At 58.8% G+C, this 21570-nt stretch overlaps 3 protein-coding genes across 13 annotated transcripts in view; 1 reads left to right on the plus strand and 2 right to left on the minus strand.

The window, feature by feature from the left end:
• Positions 1 to 2737, plus strand: part of NIBAN2 (niban apoptosis regulator 2) — a 53403-nt gene extending 50666 nt beyond the window's left edge. Inside the window, exon 14 of the mRNA XM_068914360.1 lies at positions 134 to 2737. Coding sequence (XP_068770461.1) covers positions 134 to 894 — 761 coding nt within the window. The 3' untranslated portion in view covers positions 895 to 2737. The remainder of the gene's footprint in view (positions 1 to 133) is intronic.
• A 485-nt stretch (positions 2738 to 3222) lies between these two features.
• Positions 3223 to 12672, minus strand: SLC31A2 (solute carrier family 31 member 2). 4 transcript variants are annotated; one of them, XM_068914362.1, is made up of 5 exons: positions 12537 to 12672; positions 6715 to 6781; positions 5767 to 5927; positions 4955 to 5144; positions 3223 to 4307 (listed from the first exon to the last, which is right to left on the minus strand). In XM_068914362.1, the coding sequence occupies exons 3-5, from the start codon at positions 5873 to 5875 to the stop codon at positions 4139 to 4141; spliced, it is 468 nt and encodes a 155-aa protein (XP_068770463.1). In that variant the 5' UTR covers positions 5876 to 5927; positions 6715 to 6781; positions 12537 to 12672; the 3' UTR covers positions 3223 to 4138. The 4 variants fall into 4 exon arrangements, with proteins under 4 accessions (XP_068770463.1, XP_068770465.1, XP_068770464.1 ...); XM_068914364.1 differs by lacking the exon at positions 5767 to 5927 and having other exon boundaries at positions 12537 to 12671; XM_068914363.1 differs by lacking the exon at positions 12537 to 12672 and having other exon boundaries at positions 6715 to 10446.
• A 4456-nt stretch (positions 12673 to 17128) lies between these two features.
• Positions 17129 to 21570, minus strand: part of LOC104139830 (collagen alpha-1(III) chain-like) — a 123264-nt gene continuing 118822 nt past the window's right edge. The window contains exons 62-69 of one of the 8 annotated variants that reach the window (XM_068914358.1): positions 21366 to 21383; positions 21083 to 21136; positions 20832 to 20894; positions 19718 to 19883; positions 18867 to 18973; positions 18509 to 18589; positions 18030 to 18218; positions 17129 to 17527 (exon numbers count right to left, since the gene is read on the minus strand). In XM_068914358.1, the coding sequence (XP_068770459.1) occupies positions 17378 to 17527; positions 18030 to 18218; positions 18509 to 18589; positions 18867 to 18973; positions 19718 to 19883; positions 20832 to 20894; positions 21083 to 21136; positions 21366 to 21383 (828 nt within the window). In that variant the 3' untranslated portion in view covers positions 17129 to 17377. Of the gene's footprint in view, positions 17528 to 17674; positions 18590 to 18866; positions 18974 to 19697; positions 19884 to 20831; positions 20895 to 21082; positions 21384 to 21570 lie in introns of those variants that run through there. The other 7 variants (XM_068914353.1, XM_068914357.1, XM_068914356.1 and 4 more) reach the window with 7 other exon arrangements.

Here is a 21570-nt window from a genome sequence, read left to right on the forward strand (position 1 = left end):
GCACCCAGCCAAGGGTACCTCTGTGTAAGGAAGGCTAGGAGACACCCTGCCCCATCCATGGGAAGCCCAGGGGCCCCTCAAGCACTGCCCCGCATAGGCAGCTCATCTAACGCCTCTCTCCATGCTGTCTCAGCTGTGAAGGAAGCAGCCGTGCAGAGGAAGCACAACTTGTACCGCGACAGCATGGTGATGCACAACAGCGATCCCAACCTCCACTTGCTGGGCGAGGGCATCCCCATTGACTGGGGAGAGGAGTACAGCAGCCAGCCTGACACCGAGCCGGCCACCGATAAGCGCCGCAGGGTGAAGCAAGTGGTGTCGGTCATCCAAGATGATGAGGGGGCCCTGCCGTATGAGTCAGGCACCGAGGCACTAATGCATCAGACCTCCCAGGAGGAGCAAGAGCCAGAAAAGCCAGACCCTCAGGCAACACCAGGCTCTCCTGACAGCGTGAAGGAGATCCAGGAAATGCTGGAGAAGGAGGTTCTCAAGGAACCTGCAGGCCCTGCTGGTGTCGAGGCAGAGGAACAGCTGACGAACGGTACAGTCGTCACTCAGGAGAGCGGTGCCTCCAAGGATTCAGCAGTGGAAGGGTCCCAGGAAACCACCTCCGTGGAGAGCTCTGCCCCTCATAACGCCACCCCCCAGGGCCCGGCCAGCACAGGAACAGGGGTGCACCACACCGCACCAGCAGCACCCGTGTCCCTCGTTGAGCCCTCTCCCTTGGCAGCAGAGCACCAGGCCAATGTGGATAGCCACAAACCCAGCGACAAGGAGACAGGAGAGGAGGTATCATCACCGGACAGCAAGGCCAGTCCGGAGCCCACTGAGCCAGCCACTGCAGGCAGCGTGGGCACAACGGAGAGTGGCGAGGCAGTGCAGACTGAGTTCTAGCCCGGCTGCCCCTGCACGGGCATGTCCCGGGGTGCCAAGGGTGGACTGGCCTCGGTGACGCCGGGGGCTTGGGGGGAGGGTGGGGATGCTTGTAGGCTGGTCCGACCGCGGCGCTAGGACCTACTGCGTTCTTGGGGTTGGAGCCCAGCGCTCTGGGAGAGGGAGGGGATGGGAAACACCAAGACATTATTGCCTAACTGGGGAGGGAGTCTCCGCTGCTGTGTGTTGCTGGCCAGAACTAAGTGGTCTTACTGGGTCGGACTCGGGGATTCTCCCCAGAGGCCCCCAGCTCAATATAGGGCACCCTCTGCACTCTGCTCTGTCCTTCTGTGTTATTTTCTTTTTTTCTACTGCAGAGATGCTTCTCCACATCCCTTGACTGAGCCCCAGTGCCAGGGGCTGCCAGGAGGTGGGAGCGAGACCCACTTTGGCAGCAGGATGGGAGCCTGGGGCTGGACTGGGTTTGCAGGGTGCTGCTCAGGCGCCCAGTGTCTCGCTCTGGCCTGCCACACGGTCTGCCTGGCAGGCCATGCCCTGGCCAGGCCAGACCTGTTCCTCGCCCCAGGATGGGCAGGAGTGCCCCGTCGCAGCCGTGCACCACTGCAGTGGGGGAGAGCCCTTTGGCTCTTCCCCTGCCCAAATCTGTGGGGTTATCCTGGGAGCCTCCCTGCACCAGCAGCCTGGTGGGGATGCTCCCAGACCCAGCTAGCTGGGGAGCATTCAAGCACCAGCACCCAAACGAGGACATTTTACAGAATATTTCTTTTTCCCTTAAATAGCGCTGAAAGGAGAGAGGGCTGCAGGAGGTAGATGAAAAGTCTGACAGAGGGATCTGCGGATGCTGATAGGGTAGTGAGAGGCTTTGTGGAGAGCAATCAGGGGAGACAAAAGGTCTGGTGGGAGCATGGAGAAGGACAACGGAAGTGTGGGCCAGTGGGAGGATTGTGTCCGGTGGCTGCTGGTGAAACAGCAACGCTTGCAAGCTTTAATTACTGCTCTAGGGGCAACGCGGGAGGCAGCTGGGCCACTTCTCCGTGGATGATATCGTGGCTCTTGTCCGGTGGAGCTCCTTATCACCTTGCAAAGATGAATTTCTCTTGGGCCCTCTGTCTTGCAGGTTTGGCATCTGTGGAGGCATTTGGGCAAAGATGTGGTGCCTTTATCAGAGGTTTGTTTGGGGAAGCATTTGCGAGGCAGCCAGCTCTGGTGCCCCACAGCATTTGGGGAGCCCAAACAGAGCTAGCCAGTAGTTTTTATAGGATTGGGCCAGTGACCCCTCTGTGTGGGCAAAGCTTGTACTGCACTCTGCCCTTTGGGGACTTCACACAGGAGAAATGTCCTCCAACTGCAGAGAGGAAAAAAAAAGAGTTTGTGCCTGGAAAGGGTTATCAGGCCAGTCCAGTTGCAAGTGGGGCATTGCAGGGAGCAGGTCTGCCCCCAGAGGAGCTTGCCCCAGGGCTGCTGCCAAGGGCCAGATTCAGAGGTGGGGGAAGGAGGGAGGCTATTCGGACACAAGCATGTGCGAGGTAGTTGATGGGACTTGGCAAGGCTCGGGAGTGGGCTGCTGAGACTACGGTTGTGTGTGCGGAGTATGGACTGGGAGCCCGGCTCTTCCTCCCGTGCTGCAGATAATCTCAACTTCTGTGTGTATTTTAAGTGCCATTGTATCTGTCTTTGAATGGGGGACGCCCAGACTAAACCACTTAGGGAGGCCCCCCCAAAGTGCCTTGCTTTGGGAACTTAAAAACCTGTCTCTTCTAAGATATTTTATTAAGAATGTTATACAAATGTTTAAAAATATGCTTATAATAATTAATAAAATGAAAAAAAAGCTTTATTTAAAGTCAGAGGAGACTACTTGTTCCTGAACGGCTCGCTCCTGGCGCAGGGCCTGCGTGCAGGTCTGCGAGATGGAGAAACAGGGTTGGGGCTGGTGTTCGGGGCAGGTCCTGTGGCTCCGGCACTCATGCAAGACCCAGCCAAGGGCAAATGGGGCCATTTTTGCATGGGGCTCTGTGACAGACGGAGGCAGAGTCCCAAAGGCTGCCTGGAGCACGGGGGTTGAGGCCAGGCGCCCCTGTGCACTGTGCAATGGTTGCCCTTCATGCAAGGCATCAGCTATGGGCCTTGGTGGTGGGACCCATGAGGGAGGGGGTGGCTCCTCGGACCCTGTCCAGGTGTGGGGTGAGTTTGGCAGCGGAGGACCCTCACTGGGGGGATGTGGCTGGGGACAGCATCGCCTGGGTACTGTGTCGCATCTCTGTGGTGTCCCTGCAGCACCTCTGGAGGTGACATCCATGCAGCATGAATACAAAGTAGGAGCCAAAGTGTTGAGATGCTTTTATTAAAACAGGCATCTCTAGAAAGAAGCAAGATGCACCCATCAGGAGTCTGTTGCATCAGCATCACCATACTGAATGCATCGGTGCAGATGGATGCACTAGAGACAGCAGCTCATCTTCGGCTACATTGACCTGATCCCTGAAGTGCTAAAAGTGCAGAGGTGAGTTGGGGTCCACCCATGTCTCTGCCTGCAGTGCTATATGCATCTGGGCATGCTTGTGCATGGCTTGTTCTCTGGGACTGCAAAAGGCACAGTGTGAAGGGGGTTGGAGGCAGGACTGCTCTGCACAGGGGGGATGCTGGCATGCCATAACCCCTCACCTGCTTCTCCCCAAAGCTTCTCCTTCCCTGAGCATTTTATAAAGATAAACCGAGCATCCAAGAGCCAGCCAGAACCAAACCCCCTCAGAAGGGGGGCGGGGGAAGGGTGATGCCCAGCTCCCCCAACTGCACTCATCATCTGCTCAACCTGCACCCTGAGCTGCAGCTGCTCCCTTTATCCCACAGCTAAAGGTCCCTGAGATGGGGACAGCCATGGCCATGTGGCCAAGGACGGCATGGGTGGTGGAGTGTGGCAGTGCAGCAGAGCAGTGACAGGCAGTTCAGTTAGGATTTTTCTCCCCCTGAGTCTCCCTCCCCACCTCAATCCTGCCGGCAGCAAGGGTTGCAGTGGGAGGTCCTTGGGCTGCTGTTCTGCACAGCAAGGGGATAAGGACAGACCCAGAAAAAGTGACAGCAGCTATTTAAGAAAAGTAGAAGACAAGACGTCACGTTTCCTCTTGACCTCAGCTCAACTTGCCGTGGTGGAGGCCTTGAGCATGTCCTCCAGCTTCTTCAGCCGCATTCCCAGCAGAAGGGCTGCCTCCCCACAGTGGTGGCACAAGGATGGGTCCCAGCCCATCTAGCCCACGTTGAGCAGTGGGAACACCACGAAGTAACCAAGCGCAGAGCCCACGATCACCCCGAGGAAGATCCAGGCGTTGTATGACATGACAGCCAGCATCACCATGTAACCCACCACCACCTGTATCACGTGCAGCAGCGTCTGGCTGACATGGTACAGAAACCACCTGTTTGGGGAGGAAGCAAAGCTCTGTTAGCAAGGGGACAGCTAGCAGCCCTGACTGCCTGGGAGGCTGTTTGCAGTGTGCAGAGAGGGATCAGGGTCCCCAGAACCAAACTATGAGACCGCAGAGGGCAGTGCAAATAGAAATCCATTTCTAAAGGCTGAATTAATGAGCAGCATGTTATTAACGAGCTGGCATTAAGAGGAGCCCTCAGGCATGGTCTGAGATTCAATATAAAATGAAAAACCCAGGCCTTGACTCAAACAGCTTGCACTGGAAAGGAGACTCCTGGGCCAGCCTTGCTTGGCGTGCCTGAGCCAATGTACCGGCACAAGAGCGCCCGTCCCCATGCCACACAGACACAGTGCTCCTGTCCTTCCCACTGTGCCCACAGTGGCTGCTGAGGGGCTATGAGTATTTAATACAGCAGAAAAATTCCTGGGGTGCCTTCCCCTGTGTCAGTGTCTGAAAGAGCTGGGACGCTCCTTCAGGACAAGATGAGACTATAGAGATACTTCCTTTCCGGGAGGGTATTACTCCATAGGTGCCATCTCCAACTCGACGTGGCAGCTCTCTCCCCTCTAAAGCCCTTTGGCCCCTGCCCATGGGACTGCTAGCAAGGCAAAAACCCACTCCCAGGCATGTGGTACCTGCCCTGCGCAGTGTCGTGCTGCCCCCAGCTGGTGTCATCGGCCCCCTCGTCCCGCTCTGCCAAGGACTCCTGGCTGAGGCTGCGCGGGATGGCCAGCATTGTCCGATGCAGCACCTTGGCCTTGCCAATCTTCACTGTTTCATAAAGCACAGAGAGCAGCAGGATGACCAGCACAGAAAGCACCATCCCTGCAAGAGAAAAACCCCTCGGCTACCCATTGCCAGCTGGATGGAGGCTGGAAGGTGAGTTTGAGGGAATGCAGCAGAGCGCGCTGGCTCTGGTAGCCTGGTCCTTCAAACACACGGTGTGACAGGTCCCTCCCATGCAGTGCTGTGGGGCGAAGGGGCTGGGAGGTCCAGGGTCTGGCACTGAGCACTTGGGTAAGTTGTTGGGTAGGATGGAGGAGATGGAGGCACCTAGAGCACTCTTGAGATCAGGGAGCAATGGGCAGCAGGTTTGTAGTGCTGGAAACTAGTGGATTCAGCCAAATCAAGCCACCACCCCTTCCCTTTCTAAAATGTATTTGGAGAGAAGGCTGTTCTGGAAAAAAAAACAAAATATCTTTCTATAAACGCAGCACAAATGCTGGGGTTAAAACATGACTTTAGGAGAAAAGTTTTTTTTAAAAAAAAAGGACAAAAGGAAACGAAGCTGAGACTTTCTTACGTCACTGAGTGAATGGGAGAGTTGGTTTCAAAGCTTAATTTGGGTCTTGGAGCAGACAAGCTAACCAACATCATTATTTTCTCCAAAAAGAACAGTTTCGTCTCAGCTGAAAATTCATTTTTCATTAGAAAAAAGACTGCATACATTTTTGTAGAGAGGAGGGTTTCTTGTTCATTCGGGGCTTTGCAGGACTGGGCCTGCAGTTCTGAGTAACGTTTCGCGCCATCCCGACACACCGGGGAGCGCCTGTCATGATCCCTCCAAGGGGCAGGCAGGGCTTCTCGCAGCGGGCAGCGCCCACCAGCCTGTAACGGCAGAGAGAGAGAGAGAGAGAGCTCTTTCACGCAAGAGCCAAGGGCTAGTTTGTAAGGAGGAGCAGGTTTGAGGGGGGTTTTTTTGCAGCTGGAAGGTGTGGAGGACATCCTTCCCACACCTCTGTGCTTACTCAGCGTGGGAAAATCAAAACCAGCCCCAGGACTTCTTAAAACCCAACGGGGGAGAGGGGCTTTGGACGTGCACCCACCTGGATAAGAGGACGCCTGTTAGCCCAGCCCATTCTCCTGTTTCCTCCTCCCCTTGCAGGGACACCTACAAACACCTGCCCCAACCTCCCCGAGCAGCAAGTGCCCCAGCAGTTGGCACTGGGCTGTGGGGGCCCTTCCTTTTCCTTGTCCCCCACCCATCAGCTACAACATTGCTTGATCCTGTTTCTAATATTAGGACTGCAAGAAATGGTAAATAATTGTTCATTAGTGCACCACGCACCCTTTTGCAGGTCCCTGCTCTTTGCCTTCCCTTGCTGGGCGATGGCTGGCAGCAGCCAGGAGGGATCTTTCTTGCTTGCTGGGATCCCAGAGTCATTTCTCCCTCTCCACTAATGAGCATTGCTGATGGACACGGTGGACAGCCTAGGTGGGCTCCTGGGGGAGTTGGCTGGGACAGAGGGAGCGCTCCAGAGCTAACGGACGAGTGCTGGACATGCAGACCCTCCGAGATGCTCTCAAACCTCAGGACCCAGGAACAGGCTCTCATGGACCCCGTGACCCGCCACCATGGGGAGCGGCTGCTGCTGCTCTGGCTCTCGCAGCCTACCTGCAGGGCTATGGACACTCCAAAAATCAAACAGTAGCACCACCTTGTCCGAGAAGAAGAAGGACATCTGGAAGAGATATGGAGAAAAGGTAACGCTAGCAATAAGGCTCAGGGTGATGGAGGAGCAGTGGTGTCCCCCTCCTCTGGCACTGCTGAACCCCCCGCTCTAGACACATGGTGTGAGCACCCTCATCAGCAGATGTGGTGCAGCAGCTTTTTTGAATCTAAAAGAAAACACGAGGGTTTTGTATCAGTAGAGGGAGGTGCTGGCTTATCCACAGCTGGGCTACTGGACTGGAAAGGCACCTGAAGGCCCAGCAGGCTCTGGGCTGTAGCTGGATTTCCTCACCAGCAGCTGTTTCCACTCCGCTAAATGTGTCACCATGCTGTGCTCTGCACATGGGCAGCAGAGCCACTAAGTGAGTTCCTTACTATCGCCAGAGACTGGGGAAAATAAGGACCTGTGTCTGAGTCTCCTGTCTCTTCAGCTGGTCAATGCCATCATCACCCCACTGTTCTCCAAGGGTTGTTGTCCTGGCTTATGCGGCTGCCTGCCCCCATATGTTGATCTGAGACTGGCACCTTACATGCCTTACGGGCTTGCAAGCGACTTATGGTGAAAGACAGAGAGACTTGGAGCAACATGCACAAACCCTGGGATTTGGGAGCCTCTATTCATCCATGCCAACCTGGCCCTAACCCTACCAGGAATGGGAGTTTCTCTACCAGGAAATGCAGTGCTACGATGCTGCTTTCTAAGCCCAGAGCGTGGCAACCTCATGTGAGGCGGCCCCTTAACTATATAGTTAAAAGTGAACCAAGAACTACCTGTGAGCCAGGTAGTGGATGTGGTGCCCCACACTAGAAGAAAATGGCCAAGCAACACTACCACTGTCTGCCCTCCTTCTGCAGCTTTGGCTTCCCCACCCAGGGACCGGCCCTTTTCATGTTCACAAACTACATGAAGAACGTGCAACTTCTGCTGGATCACAGTGCAAGGTTTCTTCTTTTTTTTTCTCCTTTTTCTTTTAAATGAGGCTTGCTTCTTTGAGCTGAGAACTTCAAAGGGCAAATTCCAGCGCTGCTCGGCTTTGAGCTGCACGTGGTCTCAGAGAGCACCTGAGGCTTCAGTGCTGCCTCGTGGACATGAGCGTTAGGGGGCACACTGGGCTATCAGGGGGTGTTGGAAACCAGTGGCTCTTTCTTACAGCCGTGGCATCCCACTGCAAAAAGCCATGCCTAGACAGATCACTGTAATGCGCTGCGCATGGGGAATGTGGAAGATGATGCCCTTGGCACTCACTAGCACTCACCAAGCTTTTATCAGTGTCAGTCCGGTCCAAGAGAGCCTCAGGGCAGGAGGAGGCTGTAAGTAATGCTCAGGCTTTGTAAGTAAGCTGACATAGACACAAAACCTGGATGTTTCTTATTTTCTGCCCCAAATCGTGCATTTGAAGGCTAACCTATCTGCTACATGGGCTTCTACTGGGAGGGTCAATCAATTGCTCAAAGAAGGAACAGCGATTAGAGGTTTTTCGGTGGCAGACACCCCACTCTGCTCAGCACACCTGGATAGCCTGTCCTAAGCCTGCACCCTGCTGCCCTTTGGGTGCAGGAAGGATCTCCAGGGTGGTGCTTTTCTCTGTGACAACAGGCAGGCAGATGAGAGCCCTGGGATCGCAACTGAGGCTTGGAAAAACCCAAGGCCATGCTGCAATTGTGGCGGGACACACAAAGAGCTGGCAGGAAGCTCACTCCTGCAGTCCAGAACAAGGCACGGGGACCAGATGGGGCAAGAAGGGGCAGTGATGGTGAGCTGGGGTTTTGCCAAGTTGTGCAATTTTTGTCCAGTTCCTGAAATCAGATGAGGAACTTTCACGGCTTGGAAATGCTACTATGTGCACACATCTTCCTCAGCAGAGGTGGGTCAGCTGAACTGCCTGAGCTGACTGAAAACCACAGCCATGCAAACTGGGCATGGTAGCACTTACTTTGACTTCTAGAAGGACCATTCGTACCTCCAGCAGCTCTTTCAGCATATGCCTAGGCTGGCAAGAAAAGCCTGAGTTCTCCCCGGTGATAATGAGATGTGAACCCAAGACTTCATTAACTGGCACATGATATTAGGACTTGAGAAGGCCTGAAATGATAGGTATGTGAGAGAGAGAGACGCAGAGGCTGGTGGATGCTGTCTGAAGCCTAAAGCAAAACTGGCTTGTGGTTAAAGCAGCACCTCAGGAACTCTGTGCTTGCCTCTAGTTCCACAAGTTTTTCTTGCATTGCCTTGACAAGCTCCTTTATCCAAAACCAAACACGCACCTGCCTGACTTTACCAGAACAGGGGTGGCTCTTCAAGGGAAAACTCCCTGTCAAAGGAGGTATCAGTCCCAAAGGTGTTTCTCTCCAACCTAGAAAAAAAGGCTGCTGCTGTTCTGTCTTACATGGGGGGTCTGCCCACACCCCCAAACACCTACAAAGACACCTACAAAGATATCAAATCCCCTTTGGTAAGTGACACCACTGGACTCTCTTTTGGGATTGGTCTAAGAAAGTATCCAAATGACTGGAAGCAGGCATTTAAAAGAAGATTAAGAACATGCATGTGGTATTTGCTTTTAGTCTGTGACTAAACCCTGTTTTGAACCATTTCACAGTGTGTCTGAAGGTGAAAAGAGCCTTACCGTGCTGAAATAGGAGGTGAAAGTATTAGCCCGTGGTTCTTCTCTAGCCAAACTACCTGCAGGGCTCAGGCCACAACTGCCAATTCTTGTTTTCTTTGCTACAGAAATGTGTTCTGGGTTTTTAATCCTCCTTTTGGTAAATCTCTTCATATAAAGATCCTAGTGAGGTCTCAGCACAGGTCTGTACTTAATGCTGGCCAAAACACAGAGGCGGTGGTGGAGCATCTCTAATCCTACTCTCCCCCAGGAGGAATTTCTCCGCCAAACTTAGTACAAGCCATCTTGATGGAGGCACTACCTTTCCTTTGCCACAGAGACCTGGCTTTTCCTGCATGTAACTGGAGAGTTACTGACACGAGCAGATGAGCCAGACGTGGATGGGCAACTACAGGACCTGCCTGAGCCAGAAATATCATCCAGTAAACAGAGGTAGTCATGCTGCAAACAGGCCCTAATTATACATTCTGGCCATGCATTATCCAAAGCATATTAGCACATGCAATTGGTTCACACTTTTAAGCTTCCTTTGGCAACAGATTTATGATAATTAGCTTTTAACCAAGATTATATTTCTCCTTTGCATGCTCCACCCGTAGATCTCCAATGCTGTGCAATGCGGAGGTAGCACTATTTTAGAGAAATGAGAACAGAAGTGATTTGCTGAAGATCTTGCTGCAGGCTGAAGCCAGGTCGTCTAGCCCCAGAGCAAGGCCAGGCAGTTCAGCCTTGTGCCTTTGGGTATCCAGCATGTCTGTGAGGCCAAAACAATGCTCCTTGGGCCAACAACCCCTCATCCCTCTCCTCCGTTAGGTGGACGGGGAGCCGGCTTGGCCCTGCGCAGGTTAGAGCTGCTCAGATGGGCACACTGCTGACTCAGCAGTCGGGTTGTGGCAAAGTCCCCCAAAGTGTTTTTGGCGAAGGCCACAAGCAGCTGAGCTGGCCAGGAGTCGGTGCCTGCCTCTCCTTTTGGGTGAGCAAGGCTTAACCCCTGTTGAGCAACCTGAGGCTCTGCTGTTATGCAGCACGGCATCCATGTGGATTGTCCCTAAAGCAATGCTATAATGCGATTTTAGGGAGACAATCCTCTTGACCTTCTCATGCTGCAACTCACACAGCTGAATGCTGGCCGCAATCAGTGTAGCGGTTAAGACCTAAAAATACCCCCCTTTGCAAGAGGTGAACTAAGCTGTCAGGTTGATACTCTGCAAGACACAACCACAGACCAAGGAATATTGCGGGGAGAGACTGGGTCCTGTCCTTGCCAACTTGCAAGTGGCACTTGCACCGCACTCATTCAGCAGGCAGCTGTCTAAGGCTCAATCTAGACATCTCCTCAGCACATTGCATGTATTTACATACGTAAACAAGGCTGCTGGAAAATGTCCTACGCTGCATCTGCTCTTGTGCACAACAGAGCCATTGAATGGCTTAATCCACCGCAGTTTGGGGTCGCTCTTTGCTACCAAGTGAAGAGTACTGCCAGCTCAGAGCATCTCGGGCTGGTCTGTCCATGGTGGAGCTGCGTAGCCAGTGACACGCTGGCTCACGTGCAACCCCAGCACCCGGCTGGTGCATCCCACGGCAAGGCTGACCAGCTGCTCTGGTTCAACCGGGACATCTGGGCCCTGCACCTTGGGATTAGCCTGACTTAACTGCATAAAGCGGACCTCAAATTTGCAAAAAAAAGCATTATTAGCTTGATGTTGCTCCGGCTGTGGCAGCCCGGAGCCCCAGCCCTGCACGGGGAATGGCTCCAGCCTGGGAAGGTGTCCCCATGCCCAGGGAGGCTCCGCCGAGCCCACGCTGCTGGGGCCCAGCACAGCCGAGGGTGCAAACCGCACTCCGGACTTTGCAGGGACACAGCTGCGGGGACCCCTGCCAGCAGAGCTGGGAGCGGGGAGCAGCTGGGACACAGTAGCTGCCAACATCGGCCCATGCCTGAGCTCAGTAAATGAAGTAAGACGGCTGCAGGCGATGATTTACAGCGCGTGACGTGACTTTAGCTCCCTCTGCGAGTTTCTGCCGTAGCTCAGTGCCTGCGACGGCCTCTGCGTAGGCGAAGGGAGAACCGTCGGGGCGGGGACGCGGCAGCGCGAGGGCATGAGGGGCAGATAAACAACGCACCACGCGTTCAGCTCGCCGGAGCCACTTCTGCTTGCAGGCTCGCTCGCAACCGTAGCCACGCCACGGAGGCAAAGGACGGGGCAAAACAGGAACCGGAGCGAGCTGTCTTGCAGGAAGGCGTGCAGCGCAGAAGGGCGACGTGAATTACAGGGCTGTAGCCTTTAAACGACACTCTTTTGCATGGAGATTGGGCTGCAGAGTAGCAAAGTTGGAAAGGGCCGATTTAAATTGAGCAGATGCGCTGTCGCTTCTCCTCCCCAGCCCCAGCAGTAAACAAGAGGGGAGGAAGGGCCCCGCCAGAGGCCAAGCGGGGCCGTCCGCGAAGGGGCTAGGAACAAACCCTCTCCAGCGGGCGAACGAAGCAAACCGTGCTAGGGGCAGGTCGCTCAAGAGGAATTGGAGGAAAGGTGATTAGCTCGTTGATTTCATATAAATCAAAAGCGAGAGCGTGGGACGGTAGCGAAATCAAATGTTGGATCCTCTCTCCCTCAGTTTCCTTCACTGAGCTGTTTTTAAACCACAGCTGGAAAAGCACCGCGCAGGTTCCCGCCCACGCTACCCCCCCCCCCCCGGCTCCCTGGGACTTTTTACAAGTTACAATGATGATATTAGCGACAAGCTACAATGACATCAGTAACAAGTTACAGCGATGTGAACAAAATTCCCTCGAGTACTAGCCAACCGGCCCGGACTTCAGCTCCCAGCAGCGGGCTAAGGTAATTTGCGGGAGCAGAGCCCCCAGTCCTCCTGAGAGCCCTCGCCCACGGTTTTTGGGGGAGCACCTGACGGCCGGGGGCGGGGGGGGGCGAGGGCCCCACGGCGACGTGCGGCAGGAGCGCGGCGGCGGGGCGACGCGGTGGCGGCCGAGCCCGGAGGCGGCACGGCCCCGCCGGTCCCCAGCCCGGGGACACGCCGCGAGTGTGCGTGGGGCGGCCGTCGCCGTCGCGCGGGGATCCTCCGCGCCGCTGCCGTCCCTGCTGCGGCGGCCCCGGCTGCGGCCCGGCCCGGCAGCCTCACCTGCATCGCGGCGGTGCGGTGCGGTGCGGTGCGGTGCGGTGCGGTGCGGTGCGGTGCGGCCCCGTCCCGTCCCGTCCCGTCCCGTCCCGGCGCGGCGCGGCTCGGTGCTGGCGGCGGCCGCGGTGACGCGCGGCGCGGGGCGGCCCGGGAGTTGTAGTGCGGCGGGGCGGGCCGTGGGGGTGGCGCGGGGAGGGCGGGGGGCGGCCCGGAGGCGGGGAGCGGGTGGCTATCGGCGGGGCGGGGGGGGGGGGGGGCAGCACCCCTGCCTCGTGGGGGAGCACGCCTGCCCGAATGCGCTCGCACCTCCCTTGTGGCGCCCGCACCTGCAGCGCCGTGCACCCGCCGGCGCTCCTGTGCGTGCACACACACACGCACACACACACACACACACACACACACACGCGCGCATACCCACACACACGCACACCCACACACGCACCCCCCACGGGCCTTGCTTTGCACGTGCCTCTCTTGCTGTGCCCACATGCGCTGGGCTGTGCAAACACCTTTCTTGCCCTGCGCTGGCCGGTGTCCGGCACACCCTTGCGTGACTGTGCACAAACATGCATCGCCATGCACACGCGTGCCTGGCCGAGCACCGCTGGTGCGCAACGCTTTTGCCCCTCAGAGTGGTTGCAGTAATATCAGACCTCAGGCATTTCACAGTCCCCCTCCGCCATGCAAGCTGCCCTCCCTCTCCCGCCATCCCTCCTCACCACTCATGCCAGCTCCCAGGAGCTTAGTACTTTAAACCAGGCTAGGAGTGCGGAGAAGCAGCCCTTGGAAAAGAGGTGCTGGGAAAAGCTGCAGGCGGCAGCTGAGCTGTGCAGAATTGGCCCTCGTCGAGCCTCAGGGAGGTCGTGGGCTGCGGTCCCACAGGTAGGAGGAAAGTGCCTGATGCCAGCAGCAGCTATCGGATGTCCTGGAAGGGGTGGGAGGCTGTGCAGCCTCTCTCCACTCTGGGCACGTTCATGAGGATTCCCCCCCCCCCCCCAGCTTTGTGGAAAGGTCACTGTGGTCACAAAAGTGGCCAGACACGTTCCTGTCCCTGCTTTTCCCATCCCACTCTTCAGTGCCTCAGACTCAGCAGCGTAGCCCTACGAAAAAAACAAAGCTTCTCCTTTCCTGGCAGCAGTGCCCCTTCCTACTCCCACAGTTAGTCCCCATCAAGCAAAAAGGCTGTCTCCCCCCCCCCCCCCCCGCCATGGAAATTCCTGCCTGAAGAAGTCCCTGGGGAGCATCATCATCCTCATCCTGGGCACAGCCTGGGCCAGGTGTGGGAGCAGGAAGCCCTGTGCTCCTCCAGCAGGAGCAGCTGGGGGGGGGGGGCAGGGGGCCCTCTGCCTCCCCCGCAAGGCACCCTGGCCGGCCGGGAGGGCTCGTGAGCGGGGGAGGCCGCGTGCCCGGCTCCCAAAGCCACCGCTGCCTGCCTGGTTGCGGCTGATTTTCCAGTGCTGTGTCACATGCAAGCCTGTGAGTCAGGCGCCTTGCTCTTTACTTAGCGCTGCCGCTACCTAGCTTCATGCTGTTTTGCCCGCTCCAGCGTCTGGCTGGTAATAACACGAGGCTGGGGGGAATCAAGAGTCCTTGCATACGCTTTTCCTGGTCGTGCTGACCTGCCAAGGAGCGGGGACTTGCCACGTTGTGGCGTGTGCTATGTGGGGGGGGGGGGGGGGGGAATTGCCTTAGCAGTGGCTTGCAGATGCTCTAGACCTGCAAAATACATTTTGCAGCCTTTGCAGTGGGGAGAGAAAGGAGAATGGCTCTCAGGCTGGTTTTGCTGCCCGTTTGTGGTTTAATAAGGAGTGTGCAGCCGCTTGCACTTTGCTGGAACAGCCCTGACATTTCCTTTACAACAGGGATTGCTAGGCTGGCTTCAAACACAGCCTGTTTGCAAAAGCCCAGCTAAGAGTTTGTGGCTGCTTGCGCGCACCCGAGCCCTCGGCTCCCACGGCTGATGGGGGCCTCTCGCTCCGTGGCATCCTCCCTTGAACAGCAGCACGCGTAGCCTGGCAAAGAGCTCCTGCCCTTGAGCTGACGGCGCCATAGATGATGTCCTCGGCTAGCGAGCGGGCAAGACCTCAGCCCTTCCCGTTGCACCTTGCACCCTTGGCTCAGCTGCAGGGCATGGAGGGGCCAATGTGTTGGCCAAAGGCAGCCTGGCGTTGGCCTTCCTGCTGCAGCAAAAGGCTTTGTGACTGGTTAGGTACATTACAATACAGCCAAGGTATCTGCTCATGCAATGGCTGTGGTTTTCCTTCCCCACCCTAGCTCCTCAACAACTAACAGCTCTTCTGAAGCTGCCAGTCCGCTATGGATGGGGATAGGCGGGCGGGCGAATGCGACGCACAGCTCCTAGGAAAGCTGGTCCCATGGCGGGAGCAGCTGCTCAGGAACCTGCGTCCTTCCCGGCTCGAGCAGGGGCTTTGCTGGGATTGCACCTGCCTCAACCCAGGCCGCTGATGCCTCAGTTTCCCCACTGGTAAACAAGCAGGTTGATGCGCCGTAAAGGTGCTGCGAGGCTTTCTGTGCTTGCAAACTCATTTATAATTCTCTGCTGGGGAAGGAAGCATGGATTGGGGTGGGGTGGGGGGGTAAAACACCAGTTCTGGTAGTAAGTGTATTTTTCCTCATGGCCAGAAAGCTGGAAGGGTGTGTTTGCTGCTTAAAGAAAAAAAAAAAAAAGGATAAATCCCTGAACATGCTATTTCTCTTAAAAAAAAATCTTTCCTCAAAAGTTTGTATCCAAAAATAGCCACATAGTTTTTTTGGCAAATGAAGCGCCTTTGAGTTTTGGCCAGCGTGTCCAAGGTGTGAGGTGAGGGAGTGGATGTTCTGTGTGTGGTCTTCCTCCTCTGCAAGAAGAGGAGAAGAAAATGTTGCTACAACTGAACCTTTTTTTTTTTTTCCTGCCTAAATTCCTGCCCTGAAGGGCAGAGACATGAGAGCGGCCTGTGCCCTGGCTCACCTGGCAGGTCCGAGATGCCGGGGTGCGCTCAGGTTTCCTTTCATGTCTGCGCCTTCATGTAGGCATCTGCTTTCTTGGGGGGGGGGGGGGGGGCGCTCCTAAGGTTTGGCGTTAAACCTTTAGGGCGTCCTCTTTCGTTCTGCAGCTGTGCATTAATTTTTCTGTTAATCACATTTCCTTTTTAATGTTTTTCTTTCCCCCCCCCCTCCTTCTCAGCCCTTCCTTAACGACACCTTAACGGCTAAACCCGGGACCCGCTTTCCCTTTTCCGCCGCTTCTCTTGCGCTTGCTCCCGCCGGCCGCGCCGCGGGCCAGGCGGTGCCGGGCTGCCCCCAAAGCCCGGCCTGGCCCTCGCCCACCCGCAAGGCGTCGCAGGCTGCGAGCGGGCGCCTCCCCCGCAGCAGAGCGCTGCCTCGCCCCGTGCAAGCTGCTCCTTGCAGCGGGCGCCCGCCGGCCTTTCCTCCGCCCCGGTGCCCTCCCTTCTGGGAAGGGAAGTCTCTGGTGTTGCAGTGAATTGGGTTTTTTTTTTTTTTTTTGGTTTCAGTTTCGCCCTCCCGGGAGCCCGGGTGGTGCCCCCCCCGCCCCCCGGCCGGGGGCGATGCAGCGCTGCCTGCGAGCCAGCCCGGCTGCAGCAGGATGTGGCCAAGTCCCAGGAGTCAAGGCAGCGAGGCTTTGGGGGAGTCCTGCGGCAGCCCCGGTGCTTTCGGGTGCGGAAAGGGCCCAGAGCGGCAAGGCTGGCAGCAAGCCTGTGCCCTGCAGGGCGGGCGCTGGCACTAGCTTTACAAAAACATGTCCCGCTCAGTGACCAGTGTAGGATCCAAACGCAAATCAAACACCTAGGGGGGTCCTCAGCCCATGCCCAGAAGTTGCTGCTCTACGAGTGCTACCCAGCGCCCTTGCCTGCAGAGACGGCGTTGCACTGAAGAGCTGCAGGGCTTTTCCTCTCCCCCAAGAAAACAGGCTAGAGCCAGGGAAGAGCTGGCAGACTGCTCCGGAGCTGCAGCTCAGCATAGCTTACACTGCGCTCTGGGGCCTGTGCCCCTCTGCAGTGCAGCCCTGGCCCTGGGAAGGACACGGCCGAGCTGGTAACTATGCCAGGATGCAGGGTGTGCATCTGCTCCGCGGTACTGGCCTTGATGCTGAGCCCCAGCGTCGGCCCCTGGACACAACCCCCTACGACCTGCGCGTGCCTTCTGCAGGCAAAGGGCTACGCGGCCTTAGGAGCGCAAAACAAGCCCCACATTAGCACCCAGGCAGGGAGAGGTGCTGAGAAAGCTGGCACTGCAGCACGAAGCCAGCCAAGAAGGTTTGGGATTCCTGGGGGGGGACGGACCACACACTTGGGGCTCACCCACACTAGCATGATGCCCCGCTGCCCCACAGTAGCGTGGCAAGTGAGAAACATCTGGAAACAACAAAAGTAAAGTATTAAATAACAATGCTGGCAGCATATCCATGCAATCTTGCAAGGCAAAGGAAAGCCCCTTTCGCCCCCCCGGTTTGCCCAAGCTGGCAGTATTCCCCCTTCCCCTCGCCTTTTTTTTTCTTTTCCAAGCCGTTCCTGGTGGTGGTAACCGTATGGTCCTCCCTGGTCCGTCATTAAATTAGTACCTTTTCGTATACGTACATATATATATATATATATATAATTTATAGAGAAACAACTTTTGTAAACAATATTCTTCTACTTCAGAAGGAAGTGGAGTCCATGGCATAATGCAGCTATAACCACATATCGCACAAATAGGAACGGCAGCTCCGAAAAGCGGGCTGGGAGCAGCACCGCTCCCTTGCCCTCTGCACACCTCCCCGGCAGGAAAGCAGTTTTCGGCTGGGGAGCGAGAGGGCCGGTTCATTTTGGGTGTCATTGGTTTCAGCTGAAGCAAACCGGTCCGACTGTGAACCCAAACTGGTGCGAGGCATCGCCATTGTGAAACACGGCCAGGTCCCGCAGGGGCAGCAGGGAGAGCTCCTCGGTGGTGAACTGGAAGATGGTGTCGGTGATGGACGATTCGTTATCGAGCTGAAACGAACATATGCGGCAGCTGAACAGCACCGAAACCCTCAGCTTGGCTTGGCCTCAGCTGGTTTTCACCTCAAGCTGGTCCACGAAGCTTGCTGTGAGACGCTGATGGTCTACCCGAAGGGCCCACTTGTGAGCACCCTTCGCTGCCCACATTACTCCCTAAAAACCCTGTTGGCAGGGCCAGGTCTCCACCACCAACCCCGCACGGCTTCCCCCAGCCTCTCTAGTACCCACTTTCCCCACTGGGCAGCCCACCCCGTCCTCCGCCACATCCTGCTGCGCTTGGGCCAGCCCCGTTCCTCAGGGCCGGGCAGCTCCTTGCGCCCAGGGAGGAGATGCTCTTCCTTCCCCAACGCGCCGCGGGAAGCCCCATCCGCCAGGAGGTCCATGCCCAGCCCTGAGCTTGCAAATACGCGGCAGAAGGTTTTGCAAATCGCGGCGGTTCTTGCAGGCAGCAAACGCAGTGCTGGGGCTCGAGCGCCTCCGCGGCCACGCTTACCACGCAGCCCTGCAGGCTGGCCGTGTAGATCTGCTCCCGCGAGTCCGCGAGGAACTGGATTTCCTTCTCCAGCTGGGGCTGGCCCTGCTCGGAGGCCGGCCTGCAGGAGTAGGAGACCTTCTGGGCGGCCAGGCTGCTGCGCAGCTTGAGGAAGCGGAGCTGCACGGGGCTGGCCCCCTCGTACTCCAGCTGCAGCGGCAACAACGAGAGAGCCCGCTGACGGGGGGCCGCGGCGGCCCGGCCCCCGCGGCGGGGCAGGGCTCAGCCCTCGGGCTTCGCGCTGCAAAGCCTCCAAGTTCCCACCGGAGGGACACCGTTCGCCCCGCTTGCTGGCCCCTTTGCAGACGTGGTGGCCATGGGACGCGCAGGGATCCCCCCCCACCCCGGCCGCAGCGTCGCGGGCGCAGGAGACTCCCAAGCCCGTGCAAGCGGTGTCGCGTCCCCTCGGCTGCCCCAGTGCCACCAAGCTGGGGACTCACCAGGAAGCCACCGGGCAGGGCGCTGAACCATTCGAAGGTGCCTACGGAGGCGTAGGCGCGCAGCCAGGCTCGGATGGGGACCTGCGGGGAGCGGGGACGGCGTCAGGCCGTGCCGGCGGGGGACGGCAGCCCCGCCGGGGCGAGGAGCCGGGTGTATCAGCCTGCGCTGAGCGCTGCGTCGCTGCCCTAGCCACCTCCGCCGATCTGAAACCGCTACGCGGTCCAAAGCAGCCCCCGGGTGACGGTGACAGCGGTCACCACGGCAAGGCACCTGCCGCACTGGCCCTCTCGGGCCTCATGGACCCTCCGTCCTCGTCTGCGCCGAGCAGTAACGACGGGCTGCAGCCACCAGCCCTACCTGGTTGTGGACGGGGGCGATGCAGGTCTCGCCTCCCGCCGTGAAGTTGCAGAAAGCCAGCAGGGCGTCCCGGGGGCTCCCCTGGTTGGGGTCGATGTAGTAGTGACCTGGAGGGAGGCAGAGCGCAGCGCCTGGCACCAGCCGCACCAGCCCGGGCGCCCGGCAGGGGGAAGACGGCGCGCTGCGCCCCCTCGGCCGGGCTTGCAGCGCCCAGGGCCAGCGCTCACGTTGGCCGGGCGCCGGCTGAAGACCTGCCCAGGCTGCAAACCTGCAAACCTCCATCGTCCGAGGAGGCGTTACGCTGCGTTTCTCTACTCCTCGCGCGCACCTCTCCATGCACATGCACGCACCCCCCCCCCCAACACACACGCACACAGCCTGGTATGAGGAAATTTGGCTGACATCCCGCTGGGCCAGACCCAGGCACGGGGAGATGTCCTGCATGGAGGAGCCGGAGGTGCGGAGGGTTGGGGCTGCCTGAGGAGCCCGGCTGTCCTTGTCCCCCAAACGCCCTTCCAGCCTCCCCTCCCTGTGGCAAAGGGATGCTCCCAAGAGACTCGCAGGGACCGAGGAGCCAACATTGCCTTTTGGCCCTGCCAGCCTTCAAAAGGCAACCGCGGCGGGGGGCGCAACGTCGGGGACGCGGCGCCCGCGAGCACGGATCCTGCCCCCCAGCAAACCACCAGCACGGCCACGTCCTTCTGGCCTCTCTGCCAGCAGCTGAGCGCCCACCTCGCCCCCGCGCCCAGGGGGGTCCCCCCATCGCACCGAGCCCTGGGGCAGCTCGGCAGCGCTGGTGGCATTGGCAGCGGCTGCCCGGTCCCCACGCACCAGCCCCGGGGCCCCTGTACCGTCGGGCAGCTGAGGGTGGGCCAGCAGCAGCTCCTTGCAGGTGGCCGCCGGGTTGTCCTTGGTGCCGTCGGGGTGCTGGACGAGCGCTTTCAGTTCGCGGTTCAGGGTGTCCAGAAGAGCCCGCACCACGGCGTAGTTCAGGCGGTTGGAGGGATAAATCAGGTGCTGAAAGCGGGGAGGGGGGGGAACCTAACTGAGCTCACGCCAGCCCCGCTCCGACTTTGGCCGGGAGCAAGACCAACGCAGCCGGCGGCAGCCCACGCGGCTCGGCTGCGCGTCGAGGCCCAGCCTCCCTCTGCGGGCGCCGCGTGGGCGCGAAGGAGGCCGGTCCCCCCGGCCTCGAGGGCAGCCGCGAGCCTCCCCGGGCTGCCTCATGCCGTTCGCCCTCGATTGTCCTTCCCGCGCTGCCTTGGCAAAGGGACGCTCGGCGGGACCCTGTCCTCGAAGCCGCCGCGCCGCGGCCAGGCCTGGAGGGGCTCAAGCAGAGCGGAGCCGCAGGCCCGCTGCGCTCGGGCAGGGGACGGGCTGCGGGTGGGAGACGGGCAGGACCGGCGAGCGCCGGCCGTCGCTGACCCCTCGCCTCCCCATCCCACTCCTGGCTTGCAGATTAACCCCTCGGCGGGTTCTTCCTTCGCGTTTAGCGCCAAGAGGACGCCGACGGCAAGGGGCGTAGGCTGCGAGACGCTGGACGGCAGACAACCTCGCTGTCGCTCGTCCACCTCCCCGAACCCGTCCTCCACCTTGTCACCCCACAACCAGCACCGTCTCAGGCCCGGCGCCAGCCCCACACCTTCCCCCGTGCTCCGACAACGGTGTCATCCGCCCGGGCCGGCCACCCCGGGCTCCCGGTCCCCCTGCACCGCCAAGGCCGGGGCTCGGGGAGACGGTTCCTGCAGCGGGAGGGACGGGCTGCTCACGCGCCCCACGCAGGGCACGCTGCGGCACGCTCCTCCTGCGAGTGGCAGAAACGGGAGCCCGGACAAAAACGCTGGCCGGTACGAATAGCTTCTGGTCCCATCAGCTTCCAGACCGGGCAGCAGCCCAGCGAAAGCCGGGGACGGAAACGCACCGCCAGCCCCGCGAAGCATCGCCGTCCCCCCGACGGCCGCTCACCTGCAGCTCCTCCGTGGACAGGTTCAGCGATGGCCCACTTGGGCCAGGAGGGCCGGCGAGACCCTGGGTGACAACGACAACACCGGTGACATTGGCCGCCACCCGAGGGCCTTCCCACCCCTGCCGCCTCCCGGGTCCTCCCACGGCTTCGGCAGCCGGCCCGTCCCGTGGCTCGGCTCGGCCGCCGCGGCGCGAACCTTCCTCCCATCTGGCGGAGGAAGAGCATGGGAGACGTCAGAGGCTTTGCTTACCGGCGGGCCCGGCTTGCCCCTGGGTCCCGGCTGGCCTGCGAAGCCTTTCGGTCCCTGCGGCAAAACAAAGCGGAGAAGGAAAGAAAGGAAGGAGTGAGATGCCGCGGTGCAAAATACAGCCTGGGAGAGCAGACCGGCCCGCGGGGGCTGGCCCGGCTTCGAAGGTCGCACGCCGGTGCCTGCCGCCGGCGGCAGCCCCCGTGCAGGCGCGGGGCGAGCCGAGGGGCGCGAGGGAGAGGGCGCCGGGGGGCGAGGATTGCTCGAGATGCTCTGGCCTACTTACTTTCTGTCCTGGCAAGCCCTGGAGGAGAAAAAACAAACGCTGCCTAAGAGGGAGGTTGCTGCGCTTTCTTTCGGAGGTGACATAATCACTGTAATCAGCTCTGATTGAAGTCTAATCCCGTCTTAACCTCTTAAAGGCCAGGACAGCGCGGTCAGTGCAATGAACCCACTTTGCGCTTGCACATCTGCGCTTTTCAAGCCCGGGG

The sequence above is a fragment of the Struthio camelus genome, chromosome 20 (assembly GCF_040807025.1).
Source record: "Struthio camelus isolate bStrCam1 chromosome 20, bStrCam1.hap1, whole genome shotgun sequence".
Lineage (NCBI taxonomy): Eukaryota > Metazoa > Chordata > Aves > Struthioniformes > Struthionidae > Struthio > Struthio camelus.

Coding starts and splice junctions, on each gene's coding strand:
- SLC31A2 (XM_068914361.1), bottom strand. CDS start 8,753: ATGCTGAAAGAGCTGCTGGAGGTACGAATGGTCCTTCTAGAAGTCAAA. Junction 6,782..8,705: donor TGGTCCTTCTAGAAGTCAAA/GTAAGTGCTACC, acceptor TATCTCTTCCAG/ATGTCCTTCTTCTTCTCGGA. Junction 4,308..4,954: donor CACGACACTGCGCAGGGCAG/GTACCACATGCC, acceptor CTCCCCAAACAG/GTGGTTTCTGTACCATGTCA.